The 15,087-nt window shown below is 47.6% G+C and overlaps 1 protein-coding gene across 2 annotated transcripts in view; it reads left to right on the top strand.

Annotated features, from left to right (window-relative positions):
* LOC147619663 (DNA polymerase V family) overlaps positions 1-15,087 on the top strand; it is a 110,598-nt gene that overhangs the window by 59,415 nt on the left and 36,096 nt on the right. For both annotated transcript variants that reach the window (XM_086773349.1, XM_086773351.1), the window contains exon 4: positions 12,292-12,519. In XM_086773349.1, the coding sequence (XP_086629475.1) occupies positions 12,292-12,519 (228 nt within the window). The remainder of the gene's footprint in view (positions 1-12,291; positions 12,520-15,087) is intronic.

Raw genomic sequence — 15,087 nt, forward strand, 5'->3', positions numbered from 1 at the left:
AGAAGAGTGTCTCTAAATAGACTCCATACATGTTGTTGATACACCTTATCATTTGCAATTAGGTGAGTGATTAGGTGTGAGTGGGTGGCTCCATGACTCTCTCCATCTTTTCCCCTTAATCGGCACCTTGATTCTAGCAGAGGTAGATGCCCCTTTGACTTTTGCCTTGTGGTTACTTTTTGGATTTTATTCACTCTCTTTTATAAGAGTGTGTGTACATGTCTTTATGCTTTTGTACTTGGATAAGGCTTGTTTTCCAACACTCCTCCTCAAGTGTTATCCTAGTACACACTTCATCTATGTCCATGACATAGTTTCACTAGAAGTTGTTTGGTTCAATTCTTGGAGTAGAGTAGATGGTAGTCAAGCCGTCTTCTTTGTAGTAGACCTTTAAAATACCCATGAGTGTTCATACACTGCAAAATTTGCAGCTTCTTTGCAGGTTTCTTTTTTTTCTTGTGTGACATTGGCCTGTGCTTTCTTGTGAAAGCAATCGTTCTCATTGTGGTTTTTTCCACAATGTTTGCAAGGCTTCTTGGCATGGCAGTCCTTTGCACGATTGTTTCTATCACAAATGGGACATTTTTTTCCTTTGAAGTTCTTCCTTTGTGAAGGAGGAGTTGTCCCTCTCCGCTACTTTGAAGGAGCTTATGACCCCTTCCAAGGTAAGGTTTGGCCTCTTCTTCAGTGTGGTGATAAGGTTCTCGTAAAGCTCTTTCAGCATAGGCTTTATGAGCACTGCTAGGGCTACATCTTCTTTCACATTACCTTTAAGACCTACAAGCTGGTTCATTAAAGACATCATCTTGTTCACATGGGTGTCAAAGCTCTCATGTAGTTGCATTACAAGACCATAGAAGTCTCTCCACAAAGAAACTTTAGAGTTTCTTGCCTGAGCCCCAAAAAGCTTGTCCAACTTTTCATTTGCTTCTTTGGAGGTTGGGAGAGCTGCAACATGGTGTATAAAATTATCAGAGAGTCCTAGGGCGATGAGGCCAAAGGCTCTTTGATCTCTTAGCTTCGATTCTTTCTGAGCTGCATCTTCATTCTCAAGCATCTCCTCTTCTCCTTTAATGAAAGGTAAACGACCCTCCCTCATAAGACTAAACTTCAGCTTAGTCTGCCAGGTGTGGAAATTTTTTCCATTGAATTTTTCAATGAACATGTGGGTTTTGATCAATGATATTTTAATAGATGAGAGTTTCCAATGATATGCTATGAATTTGGGAAGGTCTTAAGAGATGAGAGTTTCCAATGCTAGTATCTAATCCCTTACTTATAATGCTTGAGAAAAAAATTAGGGTCAAACAAGGGGCCTTTGATCAATGATGTTTTAGCATGCTATAGCAGCACCTTAATGCTAGATTTGCACTCTCAATTGTGAAAATTAACAGAGTTATTAAGGCTAATTACTCTGATTAAGGATTTGCAGAAATTGGAAAAAGGACCAAATTGAATTTACTTTCTTGAGGTCGCTTCATGGACTGATGTGTGTGCTGATTTGTGCACATTGTTGGTTGCTGCTGGGGATGCGCTGCCATATTGATGTGATAGAGTACGGAGGCTCTACGGATTGTTTGTGCTTGTATGGTTGCTGTAGAGATGGCAATGTAGGTGTACGGATTAGTACAATAAATTCGAGTTGCTAACACTCGAGGCAGAATCAACCTTTAGCTTTGATACCAAATGTAGAAAACAACGAAGTGGAGACTATGGTGGATCATAGAAAAACATGGCTATGGCATAAATAGAGAGCGAGAAAGAAAGAAAGAAAGGTATATTAAGCATCTACTAAAGATCCAATGGGCCTATGAGACCAAAGTGATACAATAATGTCCATGGCATATCTCTGTTAGCAGTCATCTCCCGTCTGTACACACTGTCAGGGCCTCTGTTGTGGGTGTGCCCGCCCAGTTTTGGTGTGTCCCCATTTTTCCTCACTTCCATGTATTTTTCCCATTTCATTTTGGGTGTGGGAGGGTTGTCGGCTACCTCTGTATGCTGGCCGACTGATGGATTCTCTCACGACTGAGTGCTCTGCCCTGGTCGATTGGAGACATGCTGGCCGACCGGCAGTAGCAAGTCGTGGGCTGCTCTGTCGGCTGTATGTATGCTGGTCGACGAGCAGCCTGGGGCCATATATAATGGCCCCTTGCGCCCCACAGTGTATTTATTGTATTTCAGGATTTCTTGTGTATATAGTTGAGTTATACGCTTCTCTCTCTCTCTCTCTCTCTTTGTTCTGCGTTTTTCTGCTGTGCACCTGCTCTTGGAGTTTTCAGATCTTGTCATCATTTTCGCTGCATATTCTGACATGGTATCAGAGCTCTAGGCTCTTGGAAGATTTTGGGAACTGTGTGAGCAAGAGGGGGGCTGTTTGTAGTGCTGATTGGAGGACTTTTTTGGGCTGTATGGGAAGAGGAGAAGCAAGCGAAAAGGCGGGCGTGTTGCTGGACAGCCACTTGCAGGCTTTGTTCTTCATTTTTTCCACCCACCCTCCCTTTTCAGTTAGACCCTTGCAATGGCAGATTTGCTTGAGATGGCTGAGAAGCACGTGAAGATCCTGACACTCCCCATGTTCCCGGTGGACCGTCAATTGGACGGGAACAACTACGGCATATGGAAGGTAATGATGGAATTTGTTTTGGAGTCTTATGACTTGGCTGATTTCATTGTTGTTGGGGTTTCACGGCCGGAGTTAAAGGAAGGGGAGTTACCCTCTATTCGGAAGGAACGGGAGGCACACGCACAGTTATGGGATGGTGTCAATGCCAGAGTCCGTTCTTTCATCTTCCTCAATTTCACACCACAAGTGATCAATCATATAAAGCATATGACGTTGGCCAGAGGTATTTGGCAGCATTTGGCTTCTCTCTACAACAAGGTATCACCCACGAAGAGAATCTCCTTGGAAGTCCAGATGCGGTTGATGAATCCTGCAAAGTCGTCCATGATGTGGGAGCACATCAACAAGCTGCAGGCTCTTTAGCAAGAAGTTCTCTAGGCAGGGAAAGAGATATCGTCTGAGGATATGGCCATAATGTTGCTGTCACATTTGCCCTCTGAGTACTCAGCCTTTTACTCTTTGTTGATTACCAGTGGCAAGCTCAGCACCATCACATGGGAGGAGCTTGTGCCCATGGTCTTGGACCAGGAAGAGCGACTCACGAACCCTCCACAGGGTGGAGGTTCTGAGGCCTTGACTGGCCAATGGTCGAAAGGCCGTAAGAACAACAAGAGCAAAGGGAAGGCTTCATCGGAGAATGCTTCTGAGACGAAGCCCGCCTCAGACTGAGAGAAACTGAAGGCCGAGAGGACCTATAATGATTGTGGCGAGAAAGGTCACTATTGGAGAAAGTGTCCCAAGCGGACTCGGAAGAGTGCTGATTCTTCAGCTGAAAAGACTCCAGCCTTTGTGCACTTAGAGATGATGGACACGGATGCTTCATCTTCTTCGAGCGAGGAGGTAGGTGGCTTCACTGCAAAGGATACTAGGGAATGGATTCCTGATAGTGGTGCTTCCAGGCACATGACTCCCTCGTGACTTCTTTCAGGATCTGAAAGGGCAGTTAGGTCGCATCTTCATTGGCAACAATTCCACCATACCGATACACAGTGAGGGCCGGATGGAGATCATTCTCAATGGCAGAGGGCGGAAGCATTCCTCTCGTGTTCTTTATGTCCCCGCACTTGGTTTTCATCTGTTGTCAGTGCATGAGGTGTGAAAGACTGGCTTCCGGGTGGAGTTTGAGGAGCATTCTATTGCTCTACGGGACCGCGAGACTGGCCGGGTTGTTTGGGAAGGTGGCGTGGAGAATGGTATATACAAACTCTCTGCACTCTCCTCTTTGACAGGTTCTCAGATTGGTGACTTTTGGCACTTTCGGTTTGGCCACTTGAATGTCGATGCGCTGCGGCGAGCTTTTCGGGACCAGATGGTGCTTGGCTTGCCAGATGTTGGCAGCATGCAAGGATGCTATAGTTCTTGCATTCGTGGTAAGCAACACAGGGAATCTTTTCCGAAGCAGGCTTCCAAGCGGGCTTCGAAACCTTTGGAGTTGGTACACATTGACTTGTGTGGACCTATGCAAAGGCCAGGTGGCTTGAAGCTTGGAGACAGTGGGACGTCGAGGGTTTGCTGATTTGAGGTACTGATTGGGGATTGTTTGGGCTGTACCGGACTTGGAGATCGGGTAGAAGGCGGCCATCACCGTTGGACAGCCACCTTGCAGCCTTTTCTTCTTCTTTTTTCCCACCCAGCCTCCCTTCACAAGACCTTGTGAACCCTTGAGATGGCAGAGAAGCACGTGAAGATCCCAACACTCCCCACGTTCCCGATGGACCGACAATTGGATGGGAAAAACTACGGCATATGGAAGGTAATGATGGAGTCATTTTGTTGTTGTTGGGGTTCCATGGCCGGAGTTGGAAGACGAGGAGTTACCCTCTATAAGGAAGGAACGGGAGGCTCAGACACAGTAATGGGATCGTGTCAATGCTCGTGTCTGTTCTTTCATCTTCCTAAATTGCACACTACAGGTGATCAATCATATAAAGCATATGATGTTGGCCAGAGGAATTTAGCAGCATTTGGCTTCTCTGTACAACAGGATATAACCCATAAAGAGGATCTCCTTGGAAGTTTAGATGCAGGTGATGAATCCTTCAAAGTCGTCGACGATGCAGGAGCACATCAAAAAGTTGCAGACTCTTCAGCAAGAGGTTCTCTAGGCAGGAAAAGAGATATCGTCAGAGGATATGGCCATCACGTTGTTGTCCCATTTTCTCTCTCAATACTCAGCATTTTACTCTTTTTTTATCACGAGTGGTGGCAAGCTCAGCACCATCACGTGGGAGGAGGTTGTGCCAATGGTCTTGGACCAGGAAGAGCGATTTACGAACCCTCAATAGGGAAGAGGTTCTGAGGCCTTGACTGGCCAGCGGTCGAAAGGCCGTAACAACAACAACAAGGACAAAGGGAAGTCTTCATCGGAGAAGTCTTCTGAGAAGAAGCCCGATTCAGACCGTGAGAAACTGAAGGCCAGGCGGACCTGTAACAATTGTAGCGAGAAAGGCCACTATTGGAGGAAGTGTCCCAACTGGAATAACGGAAAGAGTGTTGATTCTTCAACTTCAGCTGCTGCAAAGACTCCAACCTTTGTGCACTTGGAGATTTTGGACACATATGCTTCATCTTCTTCGAGCGAGGAGGCAGCTGGCTTCACCGCCAGGGATACTCGGGAATGGATTCTTGATAGTGGTGCTTCCAGGCCCATGACTCCTTCCCGTGATTTCTTACTACAAGATCTTAAACGACAGTCATGTCGCATTTTCATTGGCGACAATTCCACCATATCGATTCACAGTGAGGGCCGGATGGAGATCATTCCCGATGGTAGAGGGGAAAAGCATTCCTCTCGTGTTCTCTATGACCCCACACTTGGTTTTCATCTGTTGTCAGTGCATGAGGTTTGCAAGACTGGCTTCTGGGTGGAGTTTGAGGAGCATTATGTTGCTCTACGGGACAAAGAGACAGGCCAGGTTGTTTGGGAAGGCGGAGTGGAGAACAGTATTAACAAACTCTCCGCACTTTCCTCTCTTACAGGCTCTCAAATTGGTGACTTGTGGCACTTTCGGTTTGGCCACTTGAATGTGGATGCGCTGCGGCGAGCTTTCCGGGACCAGATGGTGGTTGGCTTGCCAGATGTTGGCAGCAGGCAAGGACGCTGTAGTTCTTGCATTCGTGGTAAGCAGCACAGGAAATCTTTTCCGAAGCAGGCTTCCAAGCGGGCTTCGAAACCTTTGGAGTTGGTACACACTGACTTGTGTGGACCTATGCAGACGCCATCCTTGGGAGGTTCTTTGTATTTTATGCTGCTTGTTGATGATTGGTAGATTCACTTGGGTTTATTTCCTTTCTCAAAAGAACCAAGCTTTTGCTCGGTTCAAGGAGTGCCATGTGATGGTGGAGAAAGAGTCTGGCTTGCAGATAAAGACTCTTAGGGCTGACAAAGGAGGAGAGTTTTCTTCCAATGCATTTGTGTGGTTTTGTGCGGAACATGGCATCAAGCGGGAGCTGGCCAATATAGGTTCGCCTTCAGAGAATGGAGTAGTTGAGCGTAAGAACAGGACTGTGGTGGAGATGGTGAGGACGATGTTGGAGCATCATGATCTTCCTCGTCCACTTTGGGGAGAGGCTGTGGCTACGGCTATCCATATCCTCAACCGGCCTCCGACGACTTCAGTACCGAACATGATTCCCTTTGAGGCATATTTTGGCAAGAAACCTGATGTCTCCATTTCTGTGTGTTTGGGAGCAATGCATATGTTCACATTCCGAAGAAGCAGAGGGGGAAGCTCGACTCAAAGTCCCAAAAGCTTGTCTTTGTGGAATATAACTCTCTTTCCAAGGGATACAGGTTGTATGATCCAGAGAGGAAAGAGGTTGTTGTTAGCAGGGATGTGGTTTTTGATGAGCATGTTCCGGTTTCCACTGTTGATGAGCCGCCACTTCTTGGAGACCCAGAAGATTCTGATGATGATTCCCAGTCAATTGTTCGAGCTGGACAAAACCTCAGTCAGTTGAGGAGGTTGAGCCCGTAGTTGGAGATGAACCCTCGCAGCAGCAGGAGGCTGCACGTTCTGTTCGAGTACCCAAGTGGTTGGTGGACACCCTTCGGGAGTCAGGTGTCATGGAGCTTCCCTCCGAATGGACCACAGAGGATGGACCTCGAAGATCGCACAGAAAAAGTCATTCAACGGAGCTTTTACAAGTAAACTATGCTTTGATGTCTCGTATCATGTGGGACAAAGAGCCCACTTCCGTCAAGGAAGCCCTTGCTGAGGATACTTGGAGGAAAGCCATGCAAGTGGAATTGGATGCCATTGAGAAGAATAGCACTTGGGAGTTGGTATTGAGGCCGTTGAAACGGTCTGTCATTGTTGTCAAGTGGGTCTTTAAGACCAAGTATACGTCAGATGGGTCGGTGGACAAACACAAAGCCAAACTTGTGGCTAAGGGTTATGCTCAGCGGCCTGGCATCGACTATGAGGATACCTTTGCACCAATAGCGAGAATGACCACGATTCGGACCGTTCTTACCCTTGCTTCTTCTCAGCAGTGGCCCGTATATCAAATGGATGTTAAATCTGCGTTCCTTAATGGTGACCTGTAGGAGGAGGTGTATGTTGAGCAGCTTCCAGGCTTTGAGGTTCCAGGATCAAAGGGGATGGTTTATAGGTTACGGAAGGCCTTGTATGGTTTAAACAGGCTCCCAAGGCTTGGAATCAGAAGATTGATTCTTTCTTTGGTTGGATTTCGGAGATTGGTTGTAGATCCCAACCTATATCTCTTTCGGGAACGCGGCATGATCACATTGATCATCCTTTATGTGGATGACCTCATTCTCACCGGCGGTCATATGGAGCACATTGACGTGACGAAGGCTGCCTTGTCAAAGGAGTTTGAGATGATTGATTTAGGCTTACTCCATTTCTTCTTTGGATTGGAGATCTAGCAGACCCAGAGGGGGTTTTTGTCTCTCAGCAGCGGTATGTTCATGAGTTGCTTGAGGCCTTTGGGATGGAGAACTGCAAGCCCTATCACGTCGCCTAGGAAGAGGCCTAGGCAACGTTGGTCCGGGAAGTCAATGATCCTGGAGAGTGGACCAAATCCTTCACGAAATAGACAGTGAAACCTCCTTCAGATCTCATAGTATATTGGGTAGCGGCATATGTAATGCTCCTTCATCTCAACCTCTGTGTGGCATAATTGGTAGATCCTCTCCTCTATGGGTCTCCATATGAGCTTCTTGTCTTTGAAGACGCGGTCAGCTGTACCTGTCTCCACTATGAGGCAGTGGGATGAAACCTGTATCTGGCCAATCGCAATCCGCATGGCATGGGACATGCGGACACTTAGGTAACGCGGCTGCTGGATGAATCCATCCTTAGTGAGCGTGAGGAAGTGATCTCTGTAGAAGTGCATCTCTGTGGGAGCTCTTGAGGTGTGATCCATGTGCAATGGGTGTAGAGGTTGAGAAGACCTAACCAGATAACTCGGTTGGTATCCTCGTGAGAGAGCCGGAGAAAAGGGGAGTCCAAACTGCACTGAAGGGGTGGTAGGCGGTCCATTTGGAGCCCATATACCGAGAACCAAGTGGAAACTAATGCATACCATACTCTTGACTGGCCCTTAAGTGCTAGTTGTCTCGAGGACTCCAGGGCAAGCATCAGGTACCTATGGGGATCCATGTGACTGATGCGATGGAGGTATGCGATTGTCTGGAAGAGTGCATCCACTACCATATCAGGGTTGCTGCAAACTTTGCCTCGATAATCTGGTGTGGGACTGATGGTTTGCTACGGATCATACAGGAGAACATCATGACCTGGGGCCTCTCAACTCGCTACCAATCCTCATCGGATAAATCTGACCTCTAGAAGGCTGCTCCATACATCAAGGCTCGTGTGACGAGGGTGTCAAAAAGCCAACCCTTCGTCCTAGGCTCCTGGAAATGTGCCTGGAAGCACCACCGCTCAAGTAAGCTCAAGGCTGCATATCCCCGTGTCACTCTGGCATGTGCTGCGGGAAGCATGGTGAAGTGTGGGCCACTGAAAGTGACACCAAGGTAGACATAGGAAGACAATCTCCAGAGGATCCCCTTTATATGTGAAGTATTGAAGACCATTACCTTGGTTTTACCAAGGTTAACAGAGAGGTCCCACTGAGTGTAGAAGTCTTGTAAGGAATCCAATTGTCTCTAAAGCCCCTCGGCTGAATCTGAGAGGAGGACGATGACATCTGCATAAAGTAGTATGGGGATCGATATGCCTGCCAGTGTGGGACCAGTCCCGCCTAATCCGTCAATGAAGCTCGAGATCTCATCAATGTAGAGGCCAAAAAGAGTGGGTGATAAGAGGGCAGCCCTGTTTCACCCCAATAGTGTTGGAAATCTCTTGTGATGTACCTGGGGCTCTCACTCGTCTAGTGACGGGGACTCATAGAGGGGTGATGATGCTCCAAACAATGTCAGATGAGACTCCTATCTCCTATAGACGGTGTAGGAGGCGAGCTCGGGGTACAATATCAAAAGCTTTGCGGAAATCCACAAAGCAGCAATAAATCCTCTAATGTCGTGCTCTACCCTCCTCGATGATGCACGGAGGGTGAAGATGTGGTCAAGGGTGGAGTAGCTCCTCCGAAAGCCTGCTTGTCCTGGGATATGATAGAGGGAGCATGCATAGTAGTGCCATGTGTCCGGGCAGGTGATAGGTGTGGGGGGGGGGGGGCAATGTTCTCGGAGTTTCCTCTAGGCCGCTTTGCAGTTTGGCCCTAAGAAAAGTCCGTATAACTCATCCTCTTTCCTAGTTTAGAACTCTTGTTTCTTGTGTTGGGTGAGCCGTTGAGAAATCCATTGTGCTTGGCACTTGTGATTTCCCAATCCGTACCTCATGCTTAAGATGGGAGCATGTGGCTCAGCATTTGTCATTATACCAACAGTTATGGGGCATGGAACCGCAACGTGGCTTGGCGGTAGACCGTTGCGTGCAGATGAAAGAAGTGGTGATGGATGTGTGGAGTATGGTGGTGAGCTGTGATGTGAGGGTGGGGATGGGGACAGTAGGTTCCACATCATGGAGTTGGCGGTAGATGTGGTTGGAGTAAACAAGGTCAAGTTCGTGATTGAAAAGGACCTGGGTGTAATGTGAGATGGGCGGTGGTGTGTAGGTAAGAGTGAAAGAGAGGTAGGCATGGTCATCTTCAAAGGGGGGTGGCGGGATGGAGAAGTTGGGGAGAAGGTGTGCCAAAGCTGGAGATCCCATAAGGTAGTCCACGGTGCTAGTACCTCTTGAGTGAGGGAAGGAGGTGAGGGCCATCGGGACATCGCGTTATAGATAACGAGACCATGTGCAGCTCCTAGCTCTAAGAAATATCTCCCATACACCGTGACCTCCTCACGGTCCAGTGATGATCTTTGCAGCCTCGTGTCAGTGATGTCAAGCTCCTGTCGTGTGATAGGGTCGTCCAGATCGAGTAGTGGGACCTGCTGACTTCCCGTCCTGGCACTGAAGACCCTAAGCAAGAGGACTTCCCCCAGCTGTGAGAACTCGATAATATCCCCATATGATGGTAAGTATTGTGATTGGCCCATGTTGTGCGGTGTAAGGGGAGTGGGGTGGTGCAAAATAACACACAGCAATGTGGATGACTCTGTCATTACTAAGTTGTAGCCGCACCCAAAGATACCGTGCATCCTTGTCCTTCTGGACAGCTACCCCTCTAGAGCTACGTACTCCTCTTGATGTGCGGGTCTCGCCTCGGAAAGCTGACTCCCACTCATACCTGGCTATGTATGGGTAAGCCCCTCTCAGGGCTCTGATGAGTCTCTGTATAGAAAATGACATCCTTTTCTGTGAGAATCTCACTCAAACCTCCTAGATTCGACCGTATCATGCCATTGCAGTTCCATACTAGTTCCATACTGCTAACCTCAACAAGTGTTTGGTCTCATAGTGCCCGCGTCCCTATTTGGGACGGTGCTCAGTGATAATGACCCTACCATCTCTGTAGATAGCCCACTTCATGATTTGTCACCATCACCTCACGCCGGTGTGCCACTTGTGCTAGGGTGAGATCATCTCCCATGTACACCTATGCGCCCTTGAGGGCAGTCCGTCTGCCTAAGAAATCCTTTCTGTTGGTGGCATTAGGGAATCTAATGATGAGGGCCGCTCTCGTGTCATATCCTTGCCTGCCCTCCATGTATCTGCAAGAGGGGGGGGGGGGGGGGGGGTTGGACTCCTATCATCTGGCAAAGCGTCATGGCATCCTCCTTAGGGGAAGCCTCCACCTATAGCCCCTGCACTCGCACATGGAGGGCCCTATCCTTCTTGCGTTTCTCCTCGTCGAGAGTCTCTTGTATGATGCTCTGTGGGGGTTTGTGCTTCTTCACCACCTCCACCCAATCTTTCTTGGTGGTCTGCAGTTCTTCCCGCAGCTTATCACTCACAGCTTTCAACTGCTCCAAGTCCGTCCTTAGACCCTCCTGAATATTCAGTTCCCCTTCCTCCACTGTGTGGTCCTTGACCGTAGCCTTTAGGGCTTCCATTTCTACCCGGAGTTCCCCTATCACTGGGCAGCCTCTGGCATTTCTTGTTGTTGCATCTGGGTCCCTTTCAACATCTAAATCTCCCCCTCCTGGTTGTTCACCTTTGCTGCCAATTCTTCAATCTTGGTGTTCTTGCCTTGTATCTCCTTGTGGAGGCCTTCCATCTGTTTTTCATGTTGGTTCAGGACCTTGTCTAGCACCTTCTTTTGTTTGCTCAACCGTCTTGGTGTTGTCCTCCACTGTCTTGATGTATGCCTCCAGCTCCTGGAGATTCATTTGTGGCTATTTCCCCCCTAGTTGCTGCAAAATAAAACAAGACTCAATATGAGAGTGGCAAAATGATTCGAATGCTTTCTTGATTATCATTGAGAAGAGTGCCTTAAATAAGCTCCATACATGCCATTAATAAGGGTAACATTTGTGATTAGGTGTGAGTGGGTGGCTCCATGATTCTCTCCACCTCTTCCCCTAAATTAGCTTCTTGATTCTAGCAGAGGTAGATGCCCCTTTGACTTTTGCCTTGTGGTTACTTTATGGATTTTACTTTATCCACTCTCTTTTACAAGAAAGTGTGCACGTGCCTTTATGCTTTTGTACTTAGATAAGGCTTGTTCTCCATGCCAGGCTTCTTCTTGTCCTTTGTCCTCGGTGTCCCATACCAGCTTAGACCTTTTGAATGGTGGAGGGGAGGTGCAGGTGAAGGGGGCAGGGGTGGGTGCAACTACGCCAAGGAGGAGGGGAGGGCGACGGACTCCTAACCACAATCGAACTGTTGATGAAGAACAAATGTTGACCCTGAGCAGCCAAGAAGGAAGAGGTAGGCGGAATAGAACTTTTTTTGGGGGGGGGGGGGGGGGGGGGGGTGGGGCGCTCTGCATAGAGCAGCGGGGAACTCCTCTCGAGATTCGGGTCTGGATCTTTTTTAGTCTATGAGGTGTATGCAACCAAGTCAAACTAGCTAATAGATTCCATCTGTATTATGTAATGTGGGGTGCAGCTGCTTGGCAAATTGTGGTTAGGAGTCCTCATATTCACACCTACTTTCTGAACTTATATAAACATTTACGCACACAAAGCTTTCAAATTTAATGATAGAGCTAGCTATTTTTAGCAGGCCTTTTGATTTGAATTATGTCTGTTTGTCTATCTTTATTAATGGTTGTCTTGGAATGTCATGCAGCTGCCGTTAAGTCTCTTACAGGACAGTGTCTTAAGTAGTTCACTGCTCCAGGAAACCCTATGCATGGATATGGAAAATGGGAGTGCAGACACATTATTATTGGCCTTACGACTACAAGAGCAACTTCCAACATCTGTCTTGGTGTCTTGTCCACTACTGCCAAACTCACGCAGTACACATGCACTGTTCAAACCTTCTCACTTGCTTTCTTTAGTTCCAGTATTAAAGGTATGAAAGGAGTGGCATTCTTTGAGATACATTTTAGCACATCTAGCTTGGTTTTTCAATCATTGTAAGTCATATTGCTCCATTATTTGGTTGATGTATTGCTGGATAAAACTACAGATTTCTTTTGTATAGATGGAAGCGCTAATGACTCCTTTGCCTAAAAGTAGAGCTCTTTGATGTCATAAAAATTTGAAAGCTTCACTTGGAAATGGCCAAGCTGGTGGCCAATACAATATAGGGTTTGAATCATCAAAAGGATGGTACTAGTTACTGTTTGAACTGTGGATGGCACATGTCGCAGGCACCTGCATCCATGCACACACAACCTCAATAATGTACTTGTTATATTAATAGGAGCAACAAATAGCAAGGGTTGCATATCTGCCAGCCGTGGCTGATATTGTCACCCTCCACTCAAATTGGGTCTGGAGAGTGGAGCAAATTCATAAGCTGTGTTGATTCTTGGATTTTTAAGATTCCGAAATGTAGATGCTAGTGCAGGCTGCCAGTCTTAAGTGTCTTAGTGTAGAAGAAACTCTGGAACTGCAGAAAAGAATGGTGGGCAATAACGGATATGGTGGCAGTCTACTGGCTGTTGCTAGGTGATTCGGGCAGTGTCAGGTGCCTCATGCTGCCCTAAGACGGGGCAGTTTCTCTTCGAAGCCTATTTTGGAGGTTATTTTCTGCTTCTGACCGGCCCAAGCCTTTTCTCACAAGAGCTGAATCGGTACCTTGCTGCCCAGCATGGTCTGCATGCTTGATGGTTATCTTGTCTCTATAGTCTCCTGCTCTTAAAGCCAGGGGGCGGCATATCAATTTCCCCGTACTTGACCTAGCCAATGCTCATTGTTCACTCATGGCCAAACTCTCCTTCCTTCACAGGGCGCACATTAGGGCTTGCTAATCATGGTGTAGACTTGCTTTAGGCTGGTGCTTTCGCATGTGGGAGGTCACATGCACTCTCTGACAGTGTGACATGGACATGTCTAGCATTTGGCCAACTTAAAGGGCGTGTTCGTGGCCTTGTCTTGGTCAATTTTTGGGCTTTTCAACCATTTCATTGTATTTGGTCCAGGCACCCAATGAGCAACCAGTGTGGACACTTATATTATTTAATGACATTTATTCTGCTATATTCAGGGTTGGCAAGCAACCAACCCTACAAGCCAACCACCTAGCCCATAGGACACTAAGAAAAGAGGGCAGGGGGCTGAGGGTCATTCATGTAGAGTTTAGGCATGTGCTCGGAGACAGTGCGCAAAGAACAGACTTCAGGGCTCCACGACATGCCGTGAGTAGACATCATCCGCAGCATCATCAAGAAAGTGCCCCATTCCATGGCTTTGCTTTTTCATTCTTGGTAATTTACATTATGTCAATGCATGGTAGATTAGGTCAAATCTCTCTTTTGTCTACTGTGTTTTTCAACCATCTTTGCGCTAATCTGTGGCCATGCATGGTAGGTGGGAGCCACATGGTAGAAGGTGGCCATGCATGGTAGGTTGGAGCCACATGGCAGAAGGTGACCACCACCATCACACACTTGGTATGAATTCCTGAAGGTGAACCCCACCATCACACACTCGGTATAAATGCCTAAAATCCTTCACAATTCATTAAAAGAGGACGCCCAACCTTTATGAATGCCCGGGTGCCCATAGTGCTTCTTTGACCTACCCAATCTTATGAGGTGTCCACACTAGAGTGAGTGTGTGTGAACACATTTGGTTACAACTTCATTTCTTGAGATTTTGGATGTGTCCCAAAGAATTTTGGGCATTGTATTTTGACCTGGCACTCTCATGTGCCAGCAGGCGGGCGTCCCTGGCACTACTGGGCTTTACACAGCATTTCAAGCAACACACAAAAACAAGTCAAACCTCTAGCAAAATCCACTACTCAAGCATGCAAACATGAGTGATGTAAATGCATATAAACTTGGATGTCTCCCGTTCCCAATATTTGCATCTGGAGGTTTGGTCTCACCCGGCACAGTTCAGGAGAAAAAGGTGTTAGGAACAAATGGTGACATCTCCCCCCTCTTCTAAAGAGTTGACCTCAACTGAGAAGTCCCCCCTTACTTCGTTAAGAAGCAAGGTTATCCTTGTTTCTAGGATCGAGCACAAAACCCGAATCATCAAGATCCTCACCAACTCGAGTCAAGCTAGAAAAGAGAAAAGAGCTGGTCAACAGACCTGTCTATCCTAGTCAAGATAGGTAGCTAGCTCTTTTACTGGCTAACTACGGTCAAACTGGTCTAACTAGAATACCTTGGAATGCATCCCTGGTTATACCAGCGGCACACTATTCTTGGGTGGAGCTCGTATGTGTGGCCATAAGCTCTTATGTGGATCTCACAAGCCAAACCCAGTCTCACAAGCCATGCAAATCCAGTGAGAGAACCGCTTAGCTCCCTCAACCTTGACCTGCACCCCTCCACCTCTCTGCCTGCTTCGTCCCCATCCTTCCTCCGCCTCCCATCCTTCCTCCGCCGCTGTTCGCCCCTGCCTCTGCCCGCCCTTCTTCGCCCTCCTGTTTGCGCTGATTTGCCTCCCCTCCTCTCCCCGC

This window comes from Cibotium barometz, chromosome 33, assembly GCF_041138505.1.
Source record: "Cibotium barometz isolate CiBa-2024 chromosome 33, ASM4113850v1, whole genome shotgun sequence".
Taxonomy (NCBI): Eukaryota; Viridiplantae; Streptophyta; class Polypodiopsida; order Cyatheales; family Cibotiaceae; genus Cibotium; species Cibotium barometz.